General features: G+C 54.9%; 1 protein-coding gene across 6 annotated transcripts in view; it reads left to right on the top strand.

Annotated features, from left to right (window-relative positions):
* Window positions 1-19,479, top strand: part of CACNA1A (calcium voltage-gated channel subunit alpha1 A) — a 281,855-nt gene that overhangs the window by 71,695 nt on the left and 190,681 nt on the right. For all 6 annotated transcript variants that reach the window (XM_053219793.1, XM_053219790.1, XM_053219791.1 and 3 more), the window contains exon 3: window positions 1,837-2,129. In XM_053219793.1, coding sequence (XP_053075768.1) covers window positions 1,837-2,129 — 293 coding nt within the window. The remainder of the gene's footprint in view (window positions 1-1,836; window positions 2,130-19,479) is intronic.

The raw sequence follows: 19,479 nt of genomic DNA on the forward strand, positions 1-19,479 counted from the left end.
AGTGGTTCTGGAAAGAAGCGAACACCATGCCCCAAATACCACCGGGAAACCCTGTCCAGCCAACTAGGACCTGGTTTAATGGTCTGCCGCTGGCAGTTAAGATTTGCCACCTCTGGAATCTTTTCAGAGATGAGCCGGACCTTTTATGCCAGCTTGCAGGGCCTCTGTGATTTGAAACTTTGACAGAAGTACCCCCAGACCGTTCTCCTCAAAATTGTGTCCTCTGCTAAACAGACCAAATTTGTTTAGGGACTGATTGCACCCCTAGACTCGAATCCCCTTCTCTTTTTATCATGAAGTTTCTTCCTCCCAAGCTCCTCTTTGCAAGATGCCGAGAGCGTCCGGTTGTCTGCAACCGAAACGGAACCCGTTGGAAAACAAGGTTTCCTCCCAGGGGAGGAGGAATCTGTCGTCCCAACTTCCCCCCCAGCCTCCCGACCATCCGGCTCTCCCCTCTTCTCCCCTACAAACTCCGCTGAGCCGGGTCCCCTCGCGCCTCCGCGATTGGTCGCGGGCCATCATGTGTCGGCATTCTGGGTGGGTCTTTCTCCCGTTCAACTCATCAATCGCTCCTCTTTGGAGCTTCGCTGGCTAGTGGTTTAGACCTTTGAGCCCATTTTCCCTCTTCCTTCCTCTTCCCCCACCCCTCCCCACCAGTCTTATTTTAGCAAAACCTAGAAGAGAAGGAGGAGGAGGAGGCATTGGGGGGTGGGGGGGGGGGGAACGCCAGGCACTGCAGCATCCGGGAGCGGCTATTGAGTGGCTAAGCGAACGGCGCATACCTCTCTCTCCCTCTCTCTCTTTTTCCCCTGTTGGGAATTTTCAGGATTTCATTGCTGCAATTTAACCCCGAGATGAGGCACGGTTAAGCGAAAGGCTGCGTGCGCGCGCGCGCGCGCGCGCGCACACACACACACACACACACACACACACACACTCCTTCGTGAGCAGAAGAGGCAGCCGCTCGTGATTCAGGAAGAAAAAAAAAATCACCTGCACCCTGCGGCTTCAAGACTCCTTAAGAGCCCCTCCGGAACGTTTCCCTCCCCCTCCCCTTCTTTCCTTTCCCGTTAATATTCATTTTCCTTTAATTTCATTATCATTATCATTATTATTATCATTATTTTTGGCTACAGATCTTTGAGAATTTTTAAGGTCTAGGAACTCCAGCAAAACAGAAAGGGGGATTTTTTTAAAATTTTGGGGGCTGCCCTCCCCCCCCCGAAAAGACCTCGCTTTTATTTTTATTTTTTCAATAAAAAAATTTTTTTTTCTAATGGGCCGAGCGCACTCCTTTTGCAAGATGCCAGCCTGACCCGGACCTCGGAGGAATTTGAAGCTTCCACTGCGTCCCGGGGGGGGCGTCCTTTGCAAACCGTTCGCGTCTTAAAGGGGGTGTGCGTTGTTTTTTTTTTTTTTTTTTTAAACTGCCTTTTTTTTTTTTTTTTTTTTTTCCGGAGTGGGTGGACTGGGGATTGCCTGGATTCCTTCCTCGGTTATTTTTTGCCTCGCTTCCCTCTCCCCTCCCCCCTCCCCGGCCCCCGCGCCCCGCCCCCGCACCCTCCTCCCGCCCCTCCTTCTCCGGGGTCAGCCAGGAAGATGTCCCGAGCCGCTATCCCCGGCTGGGGCCGGGCAGCCGCCTTGTGAGCCCCCGACCCGAGGCGCCGAGCCGCCGCCGCCCGATGGGCTGGGCCGTGGAGCGTCTCCGCAGTCGCAGCTCCAGCCGCCGTCTTCACAGCCCCGGCAGCATCGGCATCGGCATCGGCGGCGGCGGCGGCGGCGGCGTCTTCCGCATCGTTCGCCGCAGCGTAACCCGGAGCCCTTTGCTCTTTGCAGAATGGCCCGCTTCGGAGACGAGATGCCGGCCCGCTACGGGGGAGGAGGCTCCGGGGCAGCCGCCGGGGTGGTCGTGGGCGCCGGAGGCGGGCGAGGAGCCGGGGGCAGCCGGCAGGGCGGGCAGCCCGGGGCGCAAAGGATGTACAAGCAGTCAATGGCGCAGAGAGCGCGGACCATGGCCCTCTACAACCCCATCCCCGTCCGACAGAACTGCCTCACGGTCAACCGGTCTCTATTCCTCTTCAGCGAGGACAACGTGGTGAGAAAATACGCCAAAAAGATCACCGAATGGCCATATCCTTTGCCCGAACCCGGCAGCGAACCCCGGCAGCTGCGCCTCCCCCCTCCTCCCTCCGCTTCCCCTCTTCCAGGCTGGGAGAGAGACCCGGGGGTTGATGGGAGGTGGGGGGGTCTTCCAGGGGCTGGGAGAGGGGGCACCGGGGAGGAGTGTGGAGAATCTCTCCACCCCGAGCTGGGTTGAGCTACCGTGGAGGCTTGGGGTGGGGGGAGCCGGGGCAGCCGGGGGAGCGGATTCCTCCTAAGGACCGATTCCGGAATGAGGGCTGGGCCCTGGGGTCCTCACAGGGGCCTGGGTGGGGGGCTGCAGGGCCAGGTCCGGATGGGTCAGAGTCTTCCCAAATGAGCATGGACCCGGCCGGGGCCTGGGCTCTCTCTCTGGCCAGGGCAGAGAACCGTGGGGGGCTCCGGCCGGGTTTCCTTAGGTGCCCCTCGCTGGAATCCGCCGTAGCCTCCAGGAGCCCCAACCCAGCTCCCTGGCTTCTCCACCCCTGCCTTCCCTGAGGAGGAGGGGGCCGCTGTCTGAGGGCAGGGCGTTAGGGGTGTCCAGGGCCAAGAGCTAGTGGACGAACATGTGGCCTTCACACTGAGGGGCCAGCGCTGGTCCTAGGTAATATCCCCGGCCGGGCCACTGGCCCGGATCCGGGGAAGGCAGTGGTGGTTTGGGGGACACTTCTGCTGCCTGTGTTTGCCAACCACTGCTCAGGGTCCCCATCATCGTTTGGGGTGTACAGAGCATCCCATTTGCCCCATCTAGGGCCCCGAACGGAAAGACCCAGATGGACCGTTTCAATAAGAAAGATAGGGCAAAGCGGAAATGGAGCTGCAGGTCCTTCCTAGGGTAGAGTGTCAGGCCGTGGGTTGGATTCTGCTTCTCCCACCCTAGGGAGCCGGGAGGGGACACCGGGAGAATCAGCCTCCATGTGGACACCTCCAGCAGGTAAACGCCTTTTTTTTTTTTTTTTTTTTTTTTGTTAAATCGAAGGTCCAGAGGAAGTAGGTGAAGACCACATTTTTCTCTATGGAGATGCTATCAAAATGCAGATCCCCCTTGTGTTTCTTTAAATCTGTGCCTGCTTGAAATAAACCTTGAGGAGGGCTTAACATCTGTTAAGATGTAGGCAGGCAAGGATGGGTAATTAGTTGGGCTTTCTAGCAGTTATTTAAGCGTGACCCAGATTCCAAGTGGGGGGACGCACCCTGCCCCCCAGGCTGACTGGCCACTGTGCCATATGCCCAAATGTGCTGTTCGTCGGGTTGGTTCCAACTGGCTGCCTTCCGGGTACAAATGAACGGGGCTGGATGAGCCCCCATGCCATCATCTTTGGTTTCCACTGCTCTGTGCTCAACGGGGCTGGGCCTCAGGTGGTCCCAGGGTTGCTTGTTTGGGGAGCTCTGTGGCCGGTGGAGTCATTTTTAGGCAGGCTCAAAATCGAACCAGCTTGCGGCTTGTGGGGGCTGCAGTTGTAAGAGGGCTCTGAGGTTTTGGAGTGTGTGAACAGTCTGCTTTTGAGGGTGGTGGAGATTAGGAGGTTTGGCTGGGGTCTTTCTGGAGGGCCACACCCCTAAGTGTGAGGTCATCTTGATTGGTGCACGAAGCAGGAGCCCGGTGGCTGCCTCCTGAGTTCCAACCTCATGAAGACCCACTGAGATACTCAGAGGTCTTGTGATCACTCTGCCGGCCTCCCTCCCCCCCCCCCCCCCCCGCAACCAGGGAGTGATGGGGACTTGGGGGTGGCAAGGTTCAATGTGTGCACGCTCAGATAACTGCAGGGGGGTGTCCAGGAGGGGTTCACTGGGCTGACAGGTTTCCATGTTGAAAATGGCTTTGGATTGCCTTCTGGAGCCTGGATTTGGAGTCTTCTAAGAGGAAAGGAAGGAGGTGGGAGTCCTAACGTTGTGTCCTTAGCTCACCCCATCCAGCCTGAATCCTGCAGATCAGGGGGCTGCTGGGGAGGGAAGGGATTGCTCGCGACCCCTCAGAGGGAAGATCTGTGGGGCGAGACGCGGGTGAATTGGGAGCGTTCTGTTAGTTCTTTAGGTTTTCTGTGGCTTTCTTGCTCTTGGTAGCTTTGTGATGAGTTTGTGCATTTTGCCGTCTGCAGACAGTTTTTATTCTCTCTTTGGCCCGAGGTAGCAAACACATTATACAGCCCCGCTCTGGAAGGAAGAGCTCCCCATCCCCCAATCTGTCACCAAGCAGGGTAATCCAGGTCTGAGCTTTCTGGGTGGGGGGGTGGGTGAGGGGACAGAGAGCTGGGCGGGGGGTGGGGGGGTGCTGGATAAGAGAATCGGGGCTGGAAATGCTGACGAGTGAAGGCGCCAGGGCAGAATGTTTGCTTCTATATCCAAACGCTTCTGCCGTTTAAAAAGCTGTATTCGAGTACTTACTCCGAACTTTCAGAAGAAAGTCTAATATGCGCATACAAAAGTACACAAGTCAAGTCCAGCTTCATACGTGTTCACAAAGTGAACGCGGCCACACCACCAGTGCCCAGGGCAAGAAAAAGGATGTGACCGGCTCCCCAGAGACCCCCCCCCGCCCCCCCCCCCCCCCCCCCCCCCCCCGCTCACACCACAGGGCTAACCACTACCCTGACTTCTAGCCCCACAGATTCATTTTCCTCCATTTGAACTTCCTGCCTGTGGAGTCACAGGCTGTGTTTCTCTTGCTCCATAGCACGTCCGCGAGATTCACCCCCGTTGCTGCAAGTGTTGGTTGGAGGTGGTTCTTTCTCCTCGCCGCGTGGCGTTTTGCCGTGTGACTCCACCGCTGTGGGCTCGGCCCCTCTGCTTTTGGGGGGCCATTTGGGTAGTTCCCAGATTGTGCTGTCAGGGACATCCTCGTGCACGTCTTTGGGTGAACTTTTTCTGGTTTTGTTTTTGTTTTAAACCTCTCTCGGGTCTGTCTACCTAGGAGTGGAGCTGTCCCTGCTGTGCTTTGATGCACGCATGGCAGGACGTGTATTTGGAAGTGGCACTCCCTGGGGGCTGCAGCTGAATCCGGAAAGCACCTTCTTGACCGTCTCGTGGAGGAGGAGTGAGCGAATGTTTTTGCGCACTTGGCTGTATGCTCGTGGGGCCCAAGAGTGTTACTTCCAAATGCAAATTCCAGCATGGCACGCCGGCGGAGGGCACAGCCTTGCATTCTCCGTGCTCTTGGGCGCGTTGCCACCGCAAAGCCTTCTGCCCTTCTGCACCCTCCTCTCAGGGCGGCTCAAGCTGGAAGCCGGCAATGAGAATCGAGTGTCTCTCATTCGTTTTAGTGCTCTCTTTTTAAGCAAGAAAACCCAAGTGGGAGCTTTAGGTGTTCAGTTTGACACGGCCACCTTTTCCTCTTGGAGGATGCTGGCCAGCAGGCCGCGTTGACCACGCGCATTGGGTTCCGTGTTTTCGTTGATCGGGCGTCTGATTTCAGTACGGCCGGGAGGGGCTCTGGGGCTGGCTTCTAAAGAGCTCGAATCTTGTCAGTTCACTAAGGTGCGTCTGTCAACCTTGCTGGAGCCCCCACTTAATGCCACTCAGTCCTTCTGATGTGCTACCAAAAGCCAGTGTGACTGTCCACTTCCCCAAGTCCTGCCAATGTCAGCAGATCTCCCACTGAGCGCGGTGTAGGAACTCGGGCCATTGCAAGAGCCACGGAGCCAGGTCTCTGTGCTGTCACCCTCGGTCCCCTGCACCGCACACGGGGTTCCAGCTTCTCACCCATGTTTCCCGCAGTCTCCCCAAGAAGCCGAGTCCCATCACCTCAGAACACCTACAGACGTTAGCCGATGGGTGTTCCCCAGTTTTTTCCAAGAGGAATGTTCTCTATGGGAAACAGAGGGAGCCCCGGGAGAAGGTGGAGCATGTTGTGAGGCCCCGCTTGTCCGGAGAGGTAGAACGTGCTTGAAGGTACCATTGTAGAAGGCAGGGCAGGGTGATCCCACGGATCCTTCTTCTAGATGAGCGTGGCTGGTATTTCCAGAGGAGCAAAATTCGGGGGAGTAGGAATCAGTGTGGCTTTTGCGTTGGGACTGTTTTTCCCCCTACAAAGGTGCAGTTTCTCCTCCGCAAGCCCCAGGCCCCAGAAGCTCTGAAAACCAAAAGGTCGGATCATATAGGGGTAAAAACCTACCTTGAATTGGCCTGAGTTTTTAGGTTTCATGTACAGCTTGAATTTATCCCCCTTGGGGTGCGTTTTGGTGCAGAGACGTTACCGACGCCGGGTCATGGGGTGCTGTTCCCGCTCTGTGGCGCTTTCCAGACGTTCACATGTGTGTGACGATCATCTTGTTAAAATGGCGATTCTGGTCCAGCGGGTTTGGGGTGGGGCCCGGGGTTTTGCTTTCCTGGGCTGTTGGTCCGCGGGTTACACTGGGAGTTACTTTTTTCTTCTTTTTCTCCGAGATCTGGTTTATTGAGATATAAACTACTGATAGGAAAATTCACCCTTTCTGCATACAGGACCGTGAGTTTTGGCAAATGCACGCAAAAAAAAATCACGTAGCCACCGCCAGAATCAGGATGCGGAAGTTTCGGGGCGCCTGGCTGGCTGAGTCGGTGGAGCTCTTGATCTCGGGGTGGCGAGTTTGAGCCCCACGTTGGGTGGAGAGATTACTTAAAAATAAAATCTTAAAAAAAAAAAGAGAGAAAGATGGGGGACGGTTTCAGCATCCCAGGAGATACCCTAACGCCCTTCTGGGTCAGCACTGCCCGAGACCCTTGCAAGCGCCCGTCTATTTTTCATCTTTATATTTCTGCCTTTTCCAGGAGGTCGTATAGACTCATACCGAATGTAGCCTTCGGAGCCTGGCTTTTGTGCAGCCGTTGAGATCCATTCATGTCGTTGTGCGTATGAGTAGTTGATTTCTTTTTAGTGCTGAGTAGTATTCCATGGCTGGACCAGAGTCTGTTCATCCATTTCCCAGTTGAAAGACATTTGGGTTGCGTCCAGCTGGGGCGATTATGACTAGAGCCGCTGTAAACGTTGGCAGTCGGGTTTTAGTGGGAACACTGGGAATGTATGTTGCATTTCTCTTGGGTAAATAAATAGCCTGGAGTCAGATTGCCGGGGTGTGAGGTGGAAAGTATACGTTTAACTTGATAAGAGACCGCCAGGCTGCTTTTCGAAGCGGCTGTGCCATTTTCTGCTCCCGTCCTCGTTATCCCTTCAAAAGCACCGAATCCTAACCTCCAGAGCACATCTGGCCTCTAGGGTTTAGATAAAGGATTGTGGGTGTGTAGATGGTGCCAGAAAACGGTAGCATTAAGGGGCCAGTCAGGGAAATGGGCGGGGGTCTCTGGTGTGGGGAAACGGGGTCTCCTGCATGGTGCGTCCGTTCGGCCATTCGCGGTAAAAAGTCGGGTTTGAGGACCTGAGACTCATTCGTGCTGTTCCCCACGGCAGCCCCACCCCACCTGGCACAAAGGAAGTCCCCCGTAAGTGTTTGTCCAGTGAGTGCAAAAGCGCCTCTCATCAGCTGCTCTTTTAGGTTTCCGCTGGGTTTGAGGCGCGGGGGGTTGGGAAGACGGGGAGAGCACGTGTGCATGAGGGTATCAGGCCAAAGAAGGTCTCTGAAGTTAGGGTGCTTGAGAATTTGGGGAGCAGTGGACCTTTGAGGGTGAAGGCTTCCTTCAGGGGCTCGGGGGGGAGTGTCTGCTGGGTGCTTGGGGCTTTTATAGCACCTCCTCCCCACCGGCCCCCAGTTGCGAGCACACATACGTACTCGCTCAACACGGGAAGGCACCAGCGGGCAGGTGGGTTCGATCGAGAGATAGCTGAAGCCCCAGAGCCCCACAGTGACCACATTCTGGAGAATGCCAACGCAGCTCCTGAGGAAGGATGTGTGTGGTGCCACGAAAGATGACAGGGGAGCAGGGAACCGTTCTGTGCCCTGGGACAGCCAGGCCCGGGTTCCAGCGGCTCACCGGCCAGGCTCTTTGGGGGCCTCGGGGCCTCAGTTTCCTCATGTACGTGCTGAGGATCTTGCCTCTGGTAGCATCTCCCTTGGAGAGCCCTCGGGGAGGTTAAGTGGGTTCATAAGTGCTCCGCGCAGTTTCCGTCACAAAGACGCTCCAGGCTACATAAGCCATAATGTTGGACAGTGCTCCCCGCCCCCCTCCGGTGTTCTTTTCTGGAAACTTTGGCTAGAAACAAGGCTCTGGCTGGATTGGAGTGGGCACAAAGGGCCCCTCTGTGACTGGCCAATTTGGATTTATTAATCTGAGTGTGGCACTCTTTAAAGCACCCCTCAGATGTTCTGTGTTCTCTGTTCTCTCTGGAGGCTTTAAGAAGCCATGCCCACTTGACCCATTTTTCTATTCCCTTCGGTCTCAGATAAAATTAATTTTCTCCCTCTCCCTTGATCCCTCCCTTTGTGGGTGACAAGGTGAGGGAGTTTTAAAGTGTATAATTAGCTTCCTTGTTCTCCCTTCCAGCCCATCTCCTTCTTCTGAGCCGGCCAAGAGTTTAGCCCAGGACGGAGACCACACGCCTTAGGACAGCTTCTGTGGCCAACCCCAGGCCACCCGTTTGGGGTTAGAATGTGTCCCCGCCCTCCCCCCCCCCCCCCCAAATCCTGTCTTATGTTTCCCCTCTCCCTCACTTCCTAGGAGAATAGAGAAGGCAAGGAACGTTCCAGGAGAGGGAACCAGGGGGTGGGCTCTACAACTTGGGTTTCAGAAACCACTGGGCATTAGTCCTTGTCTGGAAAGGACGACCAGATGTCCCAGTTTGCCTAGGACTGTCCTGCTTTTAGCATCTCGGGAAAGCCGGTAGTTCTGGGCAAAGCAGGACACGGGTCACCCTACTGGTGAGTTCTTAACATCCAAGAAGGGAGAGAGGAGGGGATCGTGAGACAGTGCCAGGAAAGGAGGAAAGGGGAAGATAGGTGGCTTTTTCCCCCTCTGAAGAGCTGAGACTTTTTATCGGAATGAATTGTGCTTTTGGAAGCTGCCTGTTTAAGGCAGCTAATGCGAGAGAGATCCCGGCTCTGAAGTGAAATTCCCGAGTTAAGTCCGGATCAAGTTTGTTGTCTCTCTTGGGTCAGAGATGGCTTTTATCTGCTGTTCAGACCGGGAGCGTCCTTGGAGCTTCCTTGAAGGTGCTCAGTGCTCAGGTCGGACCTGGGATTGGGAATTAGCACTCCCTCCCCCGAATGAGCCGTGAGGGAAACTCCTCTTCCTCGCCCACCTGCCAGTAAATAATATTCACGCTGTTCTGTTCTCGTTTTAGGTCTGTGCGTAAAAAGTGTATATAATTTTAAACCAATTTTTAAAGTATTTTTATACAAGTAGCTTTTGCAGGAGGGCTAAGTCTGATTTCAAGAATACATTGACAGATCCATCTTAGAGGAGAGACAGACCCTAGAACTTGCTGGCGGGAGGGAAGGGAGGGTTACGTGGTTTCTGACCTTCTAGAACCTGCCGTGTTCTTTTATCTCACCGAACCTTTATTTTCTTTATTAAGAATAACGGGTGTGGGAGGCTATGCCGACTTTCGCTTGCTCCCGTGAAATGTTTGTGACACGTCATGGAGTCCACAGGAATGTTCTTGTCTGAGCGACAGCAGCGGAGAGTGGAGGCTGAGAAGAGGCAGGGCCAGGGAGGTGACTTAGGGTGGGGGCAAAGCACACAGGGCTTGAGGATAGGTGACCCCCGTGCAAATCTCAGCTCCAGCCCACAGTACTGGAGCTTAGTCTCCCCATCTGTAAAATGGGCAGAGCAGTCCTACGTCCAGGGAATCCTGGGAGGATTGAAAGATACCATGCACAGAAAGCGTGTGGCATGCAGTGAAAAAGGAGGACTTCAGACCCCACGACCGCGAGGGCTGGGACCGTGTGACCACCGCTCTGCCCCGAGCCCGCCCGGCACCTACGGGGGCTGAATGCATATCCGTGGGGTGTTTTCTTGTATTTCCCGCTAATAGCCTGTTGCTTTCATCCTATTCGAGGCTCACAACACACTCTCAATATTGCCTCTCCTGGCACTTACTTTCCCCCTTACTTATTGTAATAATGTATGGAAACGCTGCTTGAGCAGGTACCAAAGTCAAGAGCTAAAATGATCGGGGCGCCCGGATGGCTCAGCCAGGAAAGCGTCTGACTCTCACGGTTCGTGAGCTCGAGCCCCGGGTCAGGCTCTGTGCTGGTGGCGAGGCACCTGCTTGGGATCTCCTCTCTCTTTCTCTCTGCTCCTCCCCTGCGCATGTTCACGCATGTGCTCTCTCTCTCTCGAAATAAATAAACTTAAAAAAAAAAAAAAAGGAATTGAAACGGTGGTCCTCAAAGTGTGGTCCCCGACCCTCCAGGGTCAGCATCGCCGGCTCTAGGGCAGAGGTTCTCACCCGTGAGCACATCTGGAGGGCAGTTTACACACGGGTGGCTGGATCTCACCCCCAGAGTTTCTGATTCAGAGGAGGTTTGGGCTGGAGCCTGAGAACTTAACATTTCTCCCGAGTTCCCAGGCGGTGCTGATGTTGCCGGTGTGGGAGCACGCCTTGAGAAACCCTGAGCTGAATATGATCAGTGACTGACTCCTACCTGTGGTCCCGGACCTTCCTTTCCCCCCGCCCCTCCCCCACTCCACTTACCCAAAGGCAACTGGTCTCTCAGATGCATACGTCTTCCTTCCTACCCTCCCTCTTCTCTCTCTCTCTCTCTTTTCCTAACAAGTTTTATCACATATTTACACGCGCCTTAATGTAAATTTAATTTTCTTGGCTTCTGAACTTCTTAGCCTTCTGGAACTTGTACTTGTTTTCACTCCGCTGTATGTTTCTAAGATTCATCGGCTATGAAGTGTAGCGGTAGGTTGTATTTCTTCTGTTTGTTTTTTTTTTTTAAGTGTATTTATTTTGAGAGACAGTGCAAATGGGGGAGGGGCCGACAGAGAGGAGGAATCCCACCAGAGGGAGGGGGAGCCCCCAGAGGGGGCTGAACTCCCCAAACTGAGGTCAGGACCTGAGCCCAAATCAAGAGCTGGACGCTTAACCGACTGAGCCCCCCCCAGGCGCCCCTATTTTTTCTCTGTTTAGTATTGCGTTGTGTGATGATACAACAATGTATCCATTTTCCTGGGTGTGCGTGGGTGCACGCATGCCGGCTGTGTTTGCCCTTGTGGGCAGTGCTGCGGTGGGGAGTAAATAATTTTGGAGTGGATGCAAGGTGTTAATTTTCGTCTGTGCACTCCGCAGCCTAGCTTCAGCTAGAATCTGCTGAGATGCACCGGCCTTGATGGAGCACCAGACCTCGGGCACGCACTGGCCACCCTATTCCTCAGTCTCCTCCTCATCCTAAGGGCTGGGTCAGCCAGACAGCCCCCCGTTCTTGCTCGGAGAATTTGGGTCTCGAACCACTTGGAATCGTCAAAAACGTTCATGGACTTGAGTTATCTTTGGGAGAGCCACAGTGCAAAGTTTTTAACAGTCCGGCCCGTTCCTCCTCACAGCGCAGTCTTTTCAGTTACGGATCGTGGATGGCCGTTTGGGGTTTATCGGGGAGGAAGGCAGTTGGTGTCGGACGAGCGGGTGGATGGTTGGACAGACGGATGGATGGATGGCATGAAGGCAAGAGGGTAGGAGGGAAGGAAGGAAGGGAAGGAGGGAGAGAGGAAGAAAGAGGACAATGGGTGATGTTGAATGGCAGGGCAGTTGGATGGACGGGTGGATGGAGAAGTCGACTGGTGGCTGATGGGTAAATATGTGGGTGGATGACGAGATGGGCAGATGATTACCCTGGATTGGAGGGTAAGAAGGTGGATGGGTGGCTGCACGGATGGCCGTTGAAGACAAGGGTGTGTATGGCAGGGTGGTCGTCCATGTTGGGTGTCTCTGATATTTGCTGCTCTTACTGGGTCGTTCCTGACCTCCGCTTGCCACCTTCCTCGTACCTTTCTCGGCATAAGTGAGTCTTACCTGCTTTTTATGCAGATCACTGGGACTGTTGTTGCTTAAGTCTTCCCTCTCTAATTAGAAGGCTCCTTGAGGGCAGGGGACAGTGATTTTCCCTGCATCACCCCCCCCCCCCACCCCCAACTGTTCTTGTGCCGCATCGCATCGCGCCGCGCATAAATGTTTGTTCATTGAGTAAGGGCGAGGAAAATGAGCAGTGGTGTTGACGGAGATCATTCAAATTCTGGAAACACCTGGTGTTGTTTATTTCAGCCTTGGGGCTGAAAGCAGAATTCCTTGAACTTTGCCCCGTCCGTCTGTCCGTGAACGGCGGTTGGGCTGGTGGAAGCACCTCTCTCCTGAGCAGATTAGGTGCATGCCCTGCCCCCTGGTCTTAGCACTGAGCAGAGATAACAGATTGCAGATGCACCAGGGCCCCATCAGGCCCCACACGATCTAGTGCCCGGTTTATCTTTAGCCTCGCATCTTCCATTCTCCACCCCTTCCGCTCTCCGCTGGCCATTTTTGCCCACACCCAGCTCATTTGCATCCGAAGGCGCGCGTGTGATGGCTGTTCCCTCCACCCGTCTCCCTGCGGCCGACTCCTCTTTATTTTAGGTGTCCGTGCAAGACTGGCATCCTCCAGGAGGCCTGTCCTCTTCGTTTACTGAACACCTGAAATACCGAGTAGATGCTAAAATATACGCACACTCTCCTATCCAGAGGGAGTCTCTGGAGACGTTTTAACGTGTTTCTTTCCACACCTTCTAATGGGATAGAAGCTTGTGCGAACACATTTCCATGCCACTAGACATCCTTGGAAAGCATCAGAGCTACCATGTACCGTTGCACAGGCTATACACTGCACAAGAGGATCATACCTTCTAGGCATCATGGAGTTGTACGTTTAGTATTTCGATTTCCCAGCTGATGAAAGCTCAGTATCTTGTTCTAGAAAAATGAAGCTATTATGACAACTTTTTGACAGATGGACCTAACAACTTGAAAAAAAAGGGTGTCTTATTTAAACCCACACAGTGCTGCTGTATGGATTGGCAGCAGCCCTGGAGAAGACTGGTGTTGATCGCTGACGATATTCCGCTGTATGGACGTATCCCGCTTCGTGTCATCGTCTCCAGTTGTTTGTTTGCTGTGCTCATAAAACAACAGTGCAGTGAACATCTTTGTGCGCCTTTGTCCAAGGTTCTGGCTGTTTTCAGAGTCAGATTCTGATGTAAATAAGGTGCCTGAGGCTGGAAACTGTTACCTGCGCTTTTCTTTGATCTGGAGGAGAGATTTGGAGACCGGGTGGCTCAAAGTTCAAGAAGTTGACGAGGAAGGCGCGGGGAGGGAACAGAGAACAGCCTCTGGGTTTGGGCTGCGTGTAAAACAGCGCTTCTGCGCTGGGGGCGATTTCCCCCACCCCAGGGACTTTTAGCAATGTGTAAAGACGTTTCCGGTTGCCGTGACCGTGGAGGGCTAGGGGGCTACTGGTGTGTGGTGTGTGGAAGCCGCTGAGTGTCCTAAAATGCTCAGGACACCCCCACCTGCCCCCACCCCCCGCCCCCAAGTTAAGAATTATCCACCCAAGGTGTCAGTAGGGCTGACACGGAGAGATCCTGATGTAAAAGATGTCACAGATTTCCTGGAGGGGAGTGGGTGGATTTAGGGTTTTTGGGTGACTTAAATTGAATTTACAGTTTCTCTTCCTAGCTGGGTGTCTAAGCCAGCTTTCTGTGAACTTTAGATCCCACACAATCAGCAACAGGCTTGCTACCGACAGATTCGTTGATGTAAATATAGACGAGTGTATAGAAGGAAATCTCAACCGGAGTTGGAAAATGTTGGAATGAAAGCTGCCGCGGCCTTTCTTTCTCCTTCCTTCTCCTCCTGCTGCCCAGTTTTTAGATCGTGCCTCACTTCTCTGGGCTCCTGGTGCGGTGGGTGCTGCGGGTGTAGACTGTGGTTCTCTGTTCCCTTGGTCCCTTAGTCCCCCCCTCCCCCCTTCCCCGCGGGGGGCTGGCCTTGCCCAGGAACAGGAGACAGACCCTGGGGCAGATTAGCTTAGAGATGGGAGCGGGGAGAGGAGTGCATTCATTCACGGTGAGATCATTCATTTATAAATGTTTATTGAGCACCTAGTATGTGCCAGGCGGATGGGGGCAGATGAAGGCAGGAAGGTAACCGGATAGATCGGGCAGGGCTTTGTGGACCACAGTGGGGACTGCACTCCAGAGGAAATGGCATCGTCTTTCCCGTGTCTTCCCCTTGGCACGCCTATACTTTTTGGTTTTCTGTAACAAAAATGGGGTCCTTTTGTGTATACGTCTTGAGACCCACCCCGTGACGATATCTTTGCACACGTCTGTGACCGCTTCCTTAGGACAGAGTCCTGGAAGTGGCATAACAGGGTCACGTGTCAGGCTTTGGGGCCAGATTGCAAGGAGCAGTGTGTCTGTGTCCTTTCAAACTCTGAGGTCCCCTTTCCTTCCTTGGTTACGTGGCCCGACTGGGTGGCCCTTGATTTTGCGTCTTCCAGACAGACAGGCGAAAAGCGGACCCCCCTTGTGGTGCAGAGGACCCTCGGGAACTGAGAAAGTGGACCATTTCCCAGGTCTGGATGGGCTGTTTGCATTTCCTTCCTGATGTCCCGCATCACAGTCTTTGCTCCGTGTCCCCCAGAGATGTTCTGCACCGACGTCTTTTGTGTGGACCGCGCCAGGTTCTGTGGACCCTGGGGGGTTCCGTGGCCCTGTGTTGGGGCCGAGGCGGTCCAGCGTAGTGGTTAAGAGGAAGAGCTGCAGAACCAGCCTCCGTGGGTTTGAATCTCGGCAGCTTCTTCCTCCCAGTCGCCTCGTCCCGGGTGAGTTGCTTAACCTCCTGGGCCTCAGTTTCCTCATCCGTGAATTGCATATAACTTGAGCGTCCACCCCATGGGGTTGTCGTGAGGCTCAGGCGGCAGCTGGAACGGTGCCTGGCCCACGGTGGGTGCTGAATAAGTTTGGCTTCTCTGCTGTTCTGGGCCTGGCAGTGGCTTCCTCCCTCCTCAGTGCTACAGCGTGTGTTTCCGTGTACGTCCGTCGGTGCTGAAATATTTCGGGGCACGGCAGCCACCGTGCGATTCAGAGCAAGCTCTCTGAGCCTTAGTGCCAGTCACGGCTCGTCTGGTTGAAAAGCAGCTAGCCCATTTTCCACATGCATGATGGGTGGGCCCTTTCCTCCCTCCCGTGCGTGTTCGTGTCCAGGATTTCACTTGGAGCCCCACTCAAGAAGTGCGATATTCCGGGAGGACGTGGGAGCCGTCTGCCTTTGGCACGATGGTGAGTAGCTTCTCTTTCCGGGGAAGCTTATGACTCTCAGACTTAACCCTGTACCGGCCCCAAGAGCTCCGTGGGTTTATCTTTGCCCCCATTTTACAGATGAGCACACTGAGGCTCAGAGAGCTAACTTCGCGTGCCAAGGTCACGCATCTAGCGAGTGGGGAAACCTCACAGGACAGGAATCAGCACAGCAGGGACATAGGCCCGGGGTGGGGGTAGGGGGAGCAGAGCTCCGGTGGCGTCTGGGAAAGCATTCACACTCCAGAGAAGCTGCACTGCCCGTGGGCAAGAGATGGCACGAGGGAGGGGTTGAGGGACAGAGTTTGAGGTCCGCCGGGACTGGGTTTCTCTCTGTCAGCGGTGTGGCCTTTGGGACGCTGCCTAACTTCGCAGCTCCTCGGTTTCTTCATCTGTGCGCTGCCTGTGCGTAGAGCACCGCTTAACTCCCAGGGATGGCGTACGGATGAAGCCGCCGGTGAACGCAGGATGTCGTGCTGGGCACAGGGGACATGCTTGGCAAGCGGCACCTGCACGTTCCCCTTGGTATGGGCACCGGCACACAGATGGACATAAGCAGACGTAAACCGCTGCCCTCACGTGGCTGACGTTCTAGCTGGGAAGACAGACGGAGGACATGAGTGCCTTAGAGCAAAAATAAAGCAGGGGCGGGAGACACGGCAGGACGGTGAGGGCCGAGGGGGTGTCGGTGCCGAGCTGAGCCAGGAGGGGACCCCAGGGGAGGTGTGGGCACGACTCGGGGGAGCAGGGAAGGTGTGGAACAGGAGGTGTGAGGCTGGAGCTCCGTGCCGTAGTTGGCTCCGTCTGGCGGGGGAGAGGGGTTGGTTGGAGAGACACAAGGTAGGGCCGGTGAAGGCGACAGGTGCGGGGGCCCTGAGCTGGGGAAGGTGCTGGGGAAGGCAGGAGGGGAAGACCCAAGGGATTTCCTCGTTTCTTCCTTTCTCTTAACGGTGTTTCTCATTCTTTTTTAAATTTCTTTCACGTTTATTCATTTTTTGAGAGACAGAGACAGTGCAAGTGGGGGAGGGGCAGAGAGAGCGAGGGAGACACAGAATTCAGTGCAGGCTCCAGGCTCCGAGCTGTCCGCACAGAGCCCGACGCGGGGCTCGAACTCACGAGCTGTGAGATCGTGACCTGAGCCGCCAGTCGGACGCTCAACCGACTGGGCCCCCCGGGCGCCCCACCGGCTGTCTCTCATTCTTCAAGACGCAGACAAGGAGGCCACGCTCCGGGTTGTTTTTGTCTCTAGGTTATTTATTAAGGTTCTAGGGCACCGTTTTTGTTTGTTTGTTTGTTTTTTAACCTGTTTGATGTCTCGTTCCTTTCTTTCCTTGGACATTGTATAGCTGCCCAGTATGGAAGCCAGTAGCCACGTGGGGCTCTTTCAACTTAAAAATTAAATAAAATGAAAGAGTCTGGCCCTCAGCTGCAGCAGCCACACTTGGCGACCGTCCTGGATAGTGTAAGATCTAGAACATTCCGTCACCGTGGGACGTTGTGTAGGACAGGCTGTTTAGAACCCGCAGCTGCAGCCTTTCCTGGGAGCTTTGTTAGAAATACAGAATCTCAGGGGCTCCTGGGGGGGCGGGGGGCTCAGCTGGGTAAGCGGCTGACCCTTGATCTCGGCTTAGGTGATGATCTCACCGTTTGTGAGATCGAGCCCTTGAGTCGGGCTCTGCGCTGACATTTCAGAGCCTGCTTGGGATTCTCTTTCTCCCTCTCTCGTGCGCGCTCTCTCTCTCAAAGGAAATGAATAAATCAATAAAAAGAAATACAGAATCCCATCCTCCTCCCCTCTTCCCACCCCATATCTGTTCAATCTCAATCTGCGTCTCAGCAAGAGCCCCAGGTTAGCTACACTTGGAATCACCTGAAAGTTTTCGAAACACGGATGCCCCGAGCCCCACCCCCACAGATGCTGGTGAGATTGGTCCAGGGCTGCCTCTGGACACGGGGGTTTTTAAAAAATTCCCAGGTGATTCTCAGGTTCAGCCAGGATTGGCAAAGTGTCCATCAGCTGGTTCAGGACTCTCAGAAGGCAGGGAGGCTAGAGCTGGAGCTGTGTGATCTAGGTGGGGCAAGTCACTTACCCTCTCTGAGCCTCTGGGCCGCAAGGTCCCCCTCCGTAAAAACCCGGGACCTCCTGGCAGGCGCCTCCCTCCCAGGGCTGTGAGGGGCAAACGATGTGACAGTTCCAAGTGCTGAGCGGGGTGGGGGGTGGGGGGCGGCTGGGACACGGAGGGTGAGCACTCCCAGTGTTCATTTCTGAGAATTGAGGTCAAGCAGCCTGAGAGCTAACAGTCGGAGCGGAGGAAGCTAAGCTCTTTTTGTAATGGTTGTTAAAAGTTGAGTTAAAATTCACATAGCCTAAAACTGACCACTGACCCTTCTGCCGTGCACAGGTCAGTGCTGGTTAGCACGTCCGCAGAGTTGTGTGACCGTCACCTCTGTCTCGTGCCAAGACGTTTTCACCTCCCGTCCTCATCACGTCACTCCCCTGCCTTCCCCCGACCCCTGGCCACGGCTAGTCTGGTTCTGTCTCTTGGATTTAGCGATTCCGCTTTCGGAGTTTTTGCGGCCCCCTCCCCGACACCCAAGGGGGGTGCTGGGAGCACATCCACGTCTTCCTGGCCCCGGTGTCGTTGCCACCCCCACCCGTGGCCCCCCCCCACCCCCGCCCCGGGCCTGCCGGCAGCCCAGGTTAATGCCAGCAGCAGGGCCCGTGTTCTGCTCTCCTGGGGCCGCCACCAATGAGAGGTTTCATCCCAGTTGGGTTTCTCCTAGTTAAATATTTCATAAAGAAGACCTACAACTTGTGACGCCGGGAAGCGTTTGATAGTGAAGTTAATGAGGGGGAGAGAGTCACAGGTGGCCCACGGGTCCCTGCCTGAGTGCCGCCGTCCCCGTGTCCCCCAGCTGTGGCCTCCCTCTGTCTTTAGCACTGTGTCGGGCACAGAGCAGCCACTTGACAAATGTCTGTTCAAAGGGTGTGTGCGCGTGTGCATAGGGGAGGTGGAGGAGGAAAAGGAGGAGGGAGACGAGAGACCGGAAGAAGCAGGAGAAAGATTTGGAGGGACGGGGATAGTGCTGGGGGGGGAGGGGGGAGAAAGGGACCCAGGGGAGGGTGGTGGGGGCAGGGAGACAGGGACAATACAGAAGAGGGAGAATATTGTGTCTTGTATCTCCCCCTGCACCCCCCGCCCAGGGACCCTTGACAATGTTCTCCCTCCGTCTTCCCATTTTTCATTTCCTTCGTCTTGCTTTCAGACTCGTCTTCATCCATTTTCATTTCCTGTGTCCCGGTTACGTTTTCACTTTCTCTTCGTAAACCATCCCTTGGTTCCTGCATCTTATTGTTTCTTGTCAGTCTCTGGCTGAGAGAGAGAGAGTGTGTGTGTGCACGCACGCGTGTGCCTGTGTGTCTGAGACACAGGCACAGAACCCAGGGAAGAATGTAGGAACGTAGATGGACATTTTAAAGACCAGCCTTGGGGTGGGTGGCTCAGTCTGACTTCAGCTCAGGTCACGATCTCGAAGTTCGGGAGTTCGAGCCCCGCGTCAGGCTCGGCACTGACACCTCGGAGCCTGCTTGGGATTCTCTCTCTTTCTCTCTCTCTCTCTCTGCCCCTCCCCCCTCTCTAAATAAATAAATAAATAAATAAATAAATAAATAAATACCAACCACGAAGTGCCCGTCCGGAGCCAGAACCCCCATCCCCTCGGAGCCCCCCGTTCTGCGTCACAAAACGCCGGGGAGGATCCTATGGGAGTCGTTAGCTGGCTTTCCTTGGTGGTTTTACCGCCTAGGTGTGCGGCCCTAAGCAGCGTCCTTTCGTGGTCTGTGGTTTTTGAACTTTGCATAAATAAACTCACGCGATATGAACCGTTGTGCGTTTTGCTGCGCTGGCCGGCAGTTCCGTTTGTACGTTTCATCCTTGTCGCGCTCACTGGTGGACACGTGGGTTCGCATCCCTTCTGGGCGCCATGATGAGCCACGTAGCTCATTGTGCGTGGGTTTTGCTGCGTGCACGCGGGCGTGTCTTGAGGGCGCGGGCCCAGCGGGGTCGCGGGGTATTAAAATCAGCGCCTCTAACTTTTTGCTAAAGGGACTGAGCCGCGATGTTCCATGCTCGTCCT

Source organism: Acinonyx jubatus, chromosome A2 (genome assembly GCF_027475565.1).
Source record: "Acinonyx jubatus isolate Ajub_Pintada_27869175 chromosome A2, VMU_Ajub_asm_v1.0, whole genome shotgun sequence".
Classification (NCBI taxonomy): Eukaryota; Metazoa; Chordata; class Mammalia; order Carnivora; family Felidae; genus Acinonyx; species Acinonyx jubatus.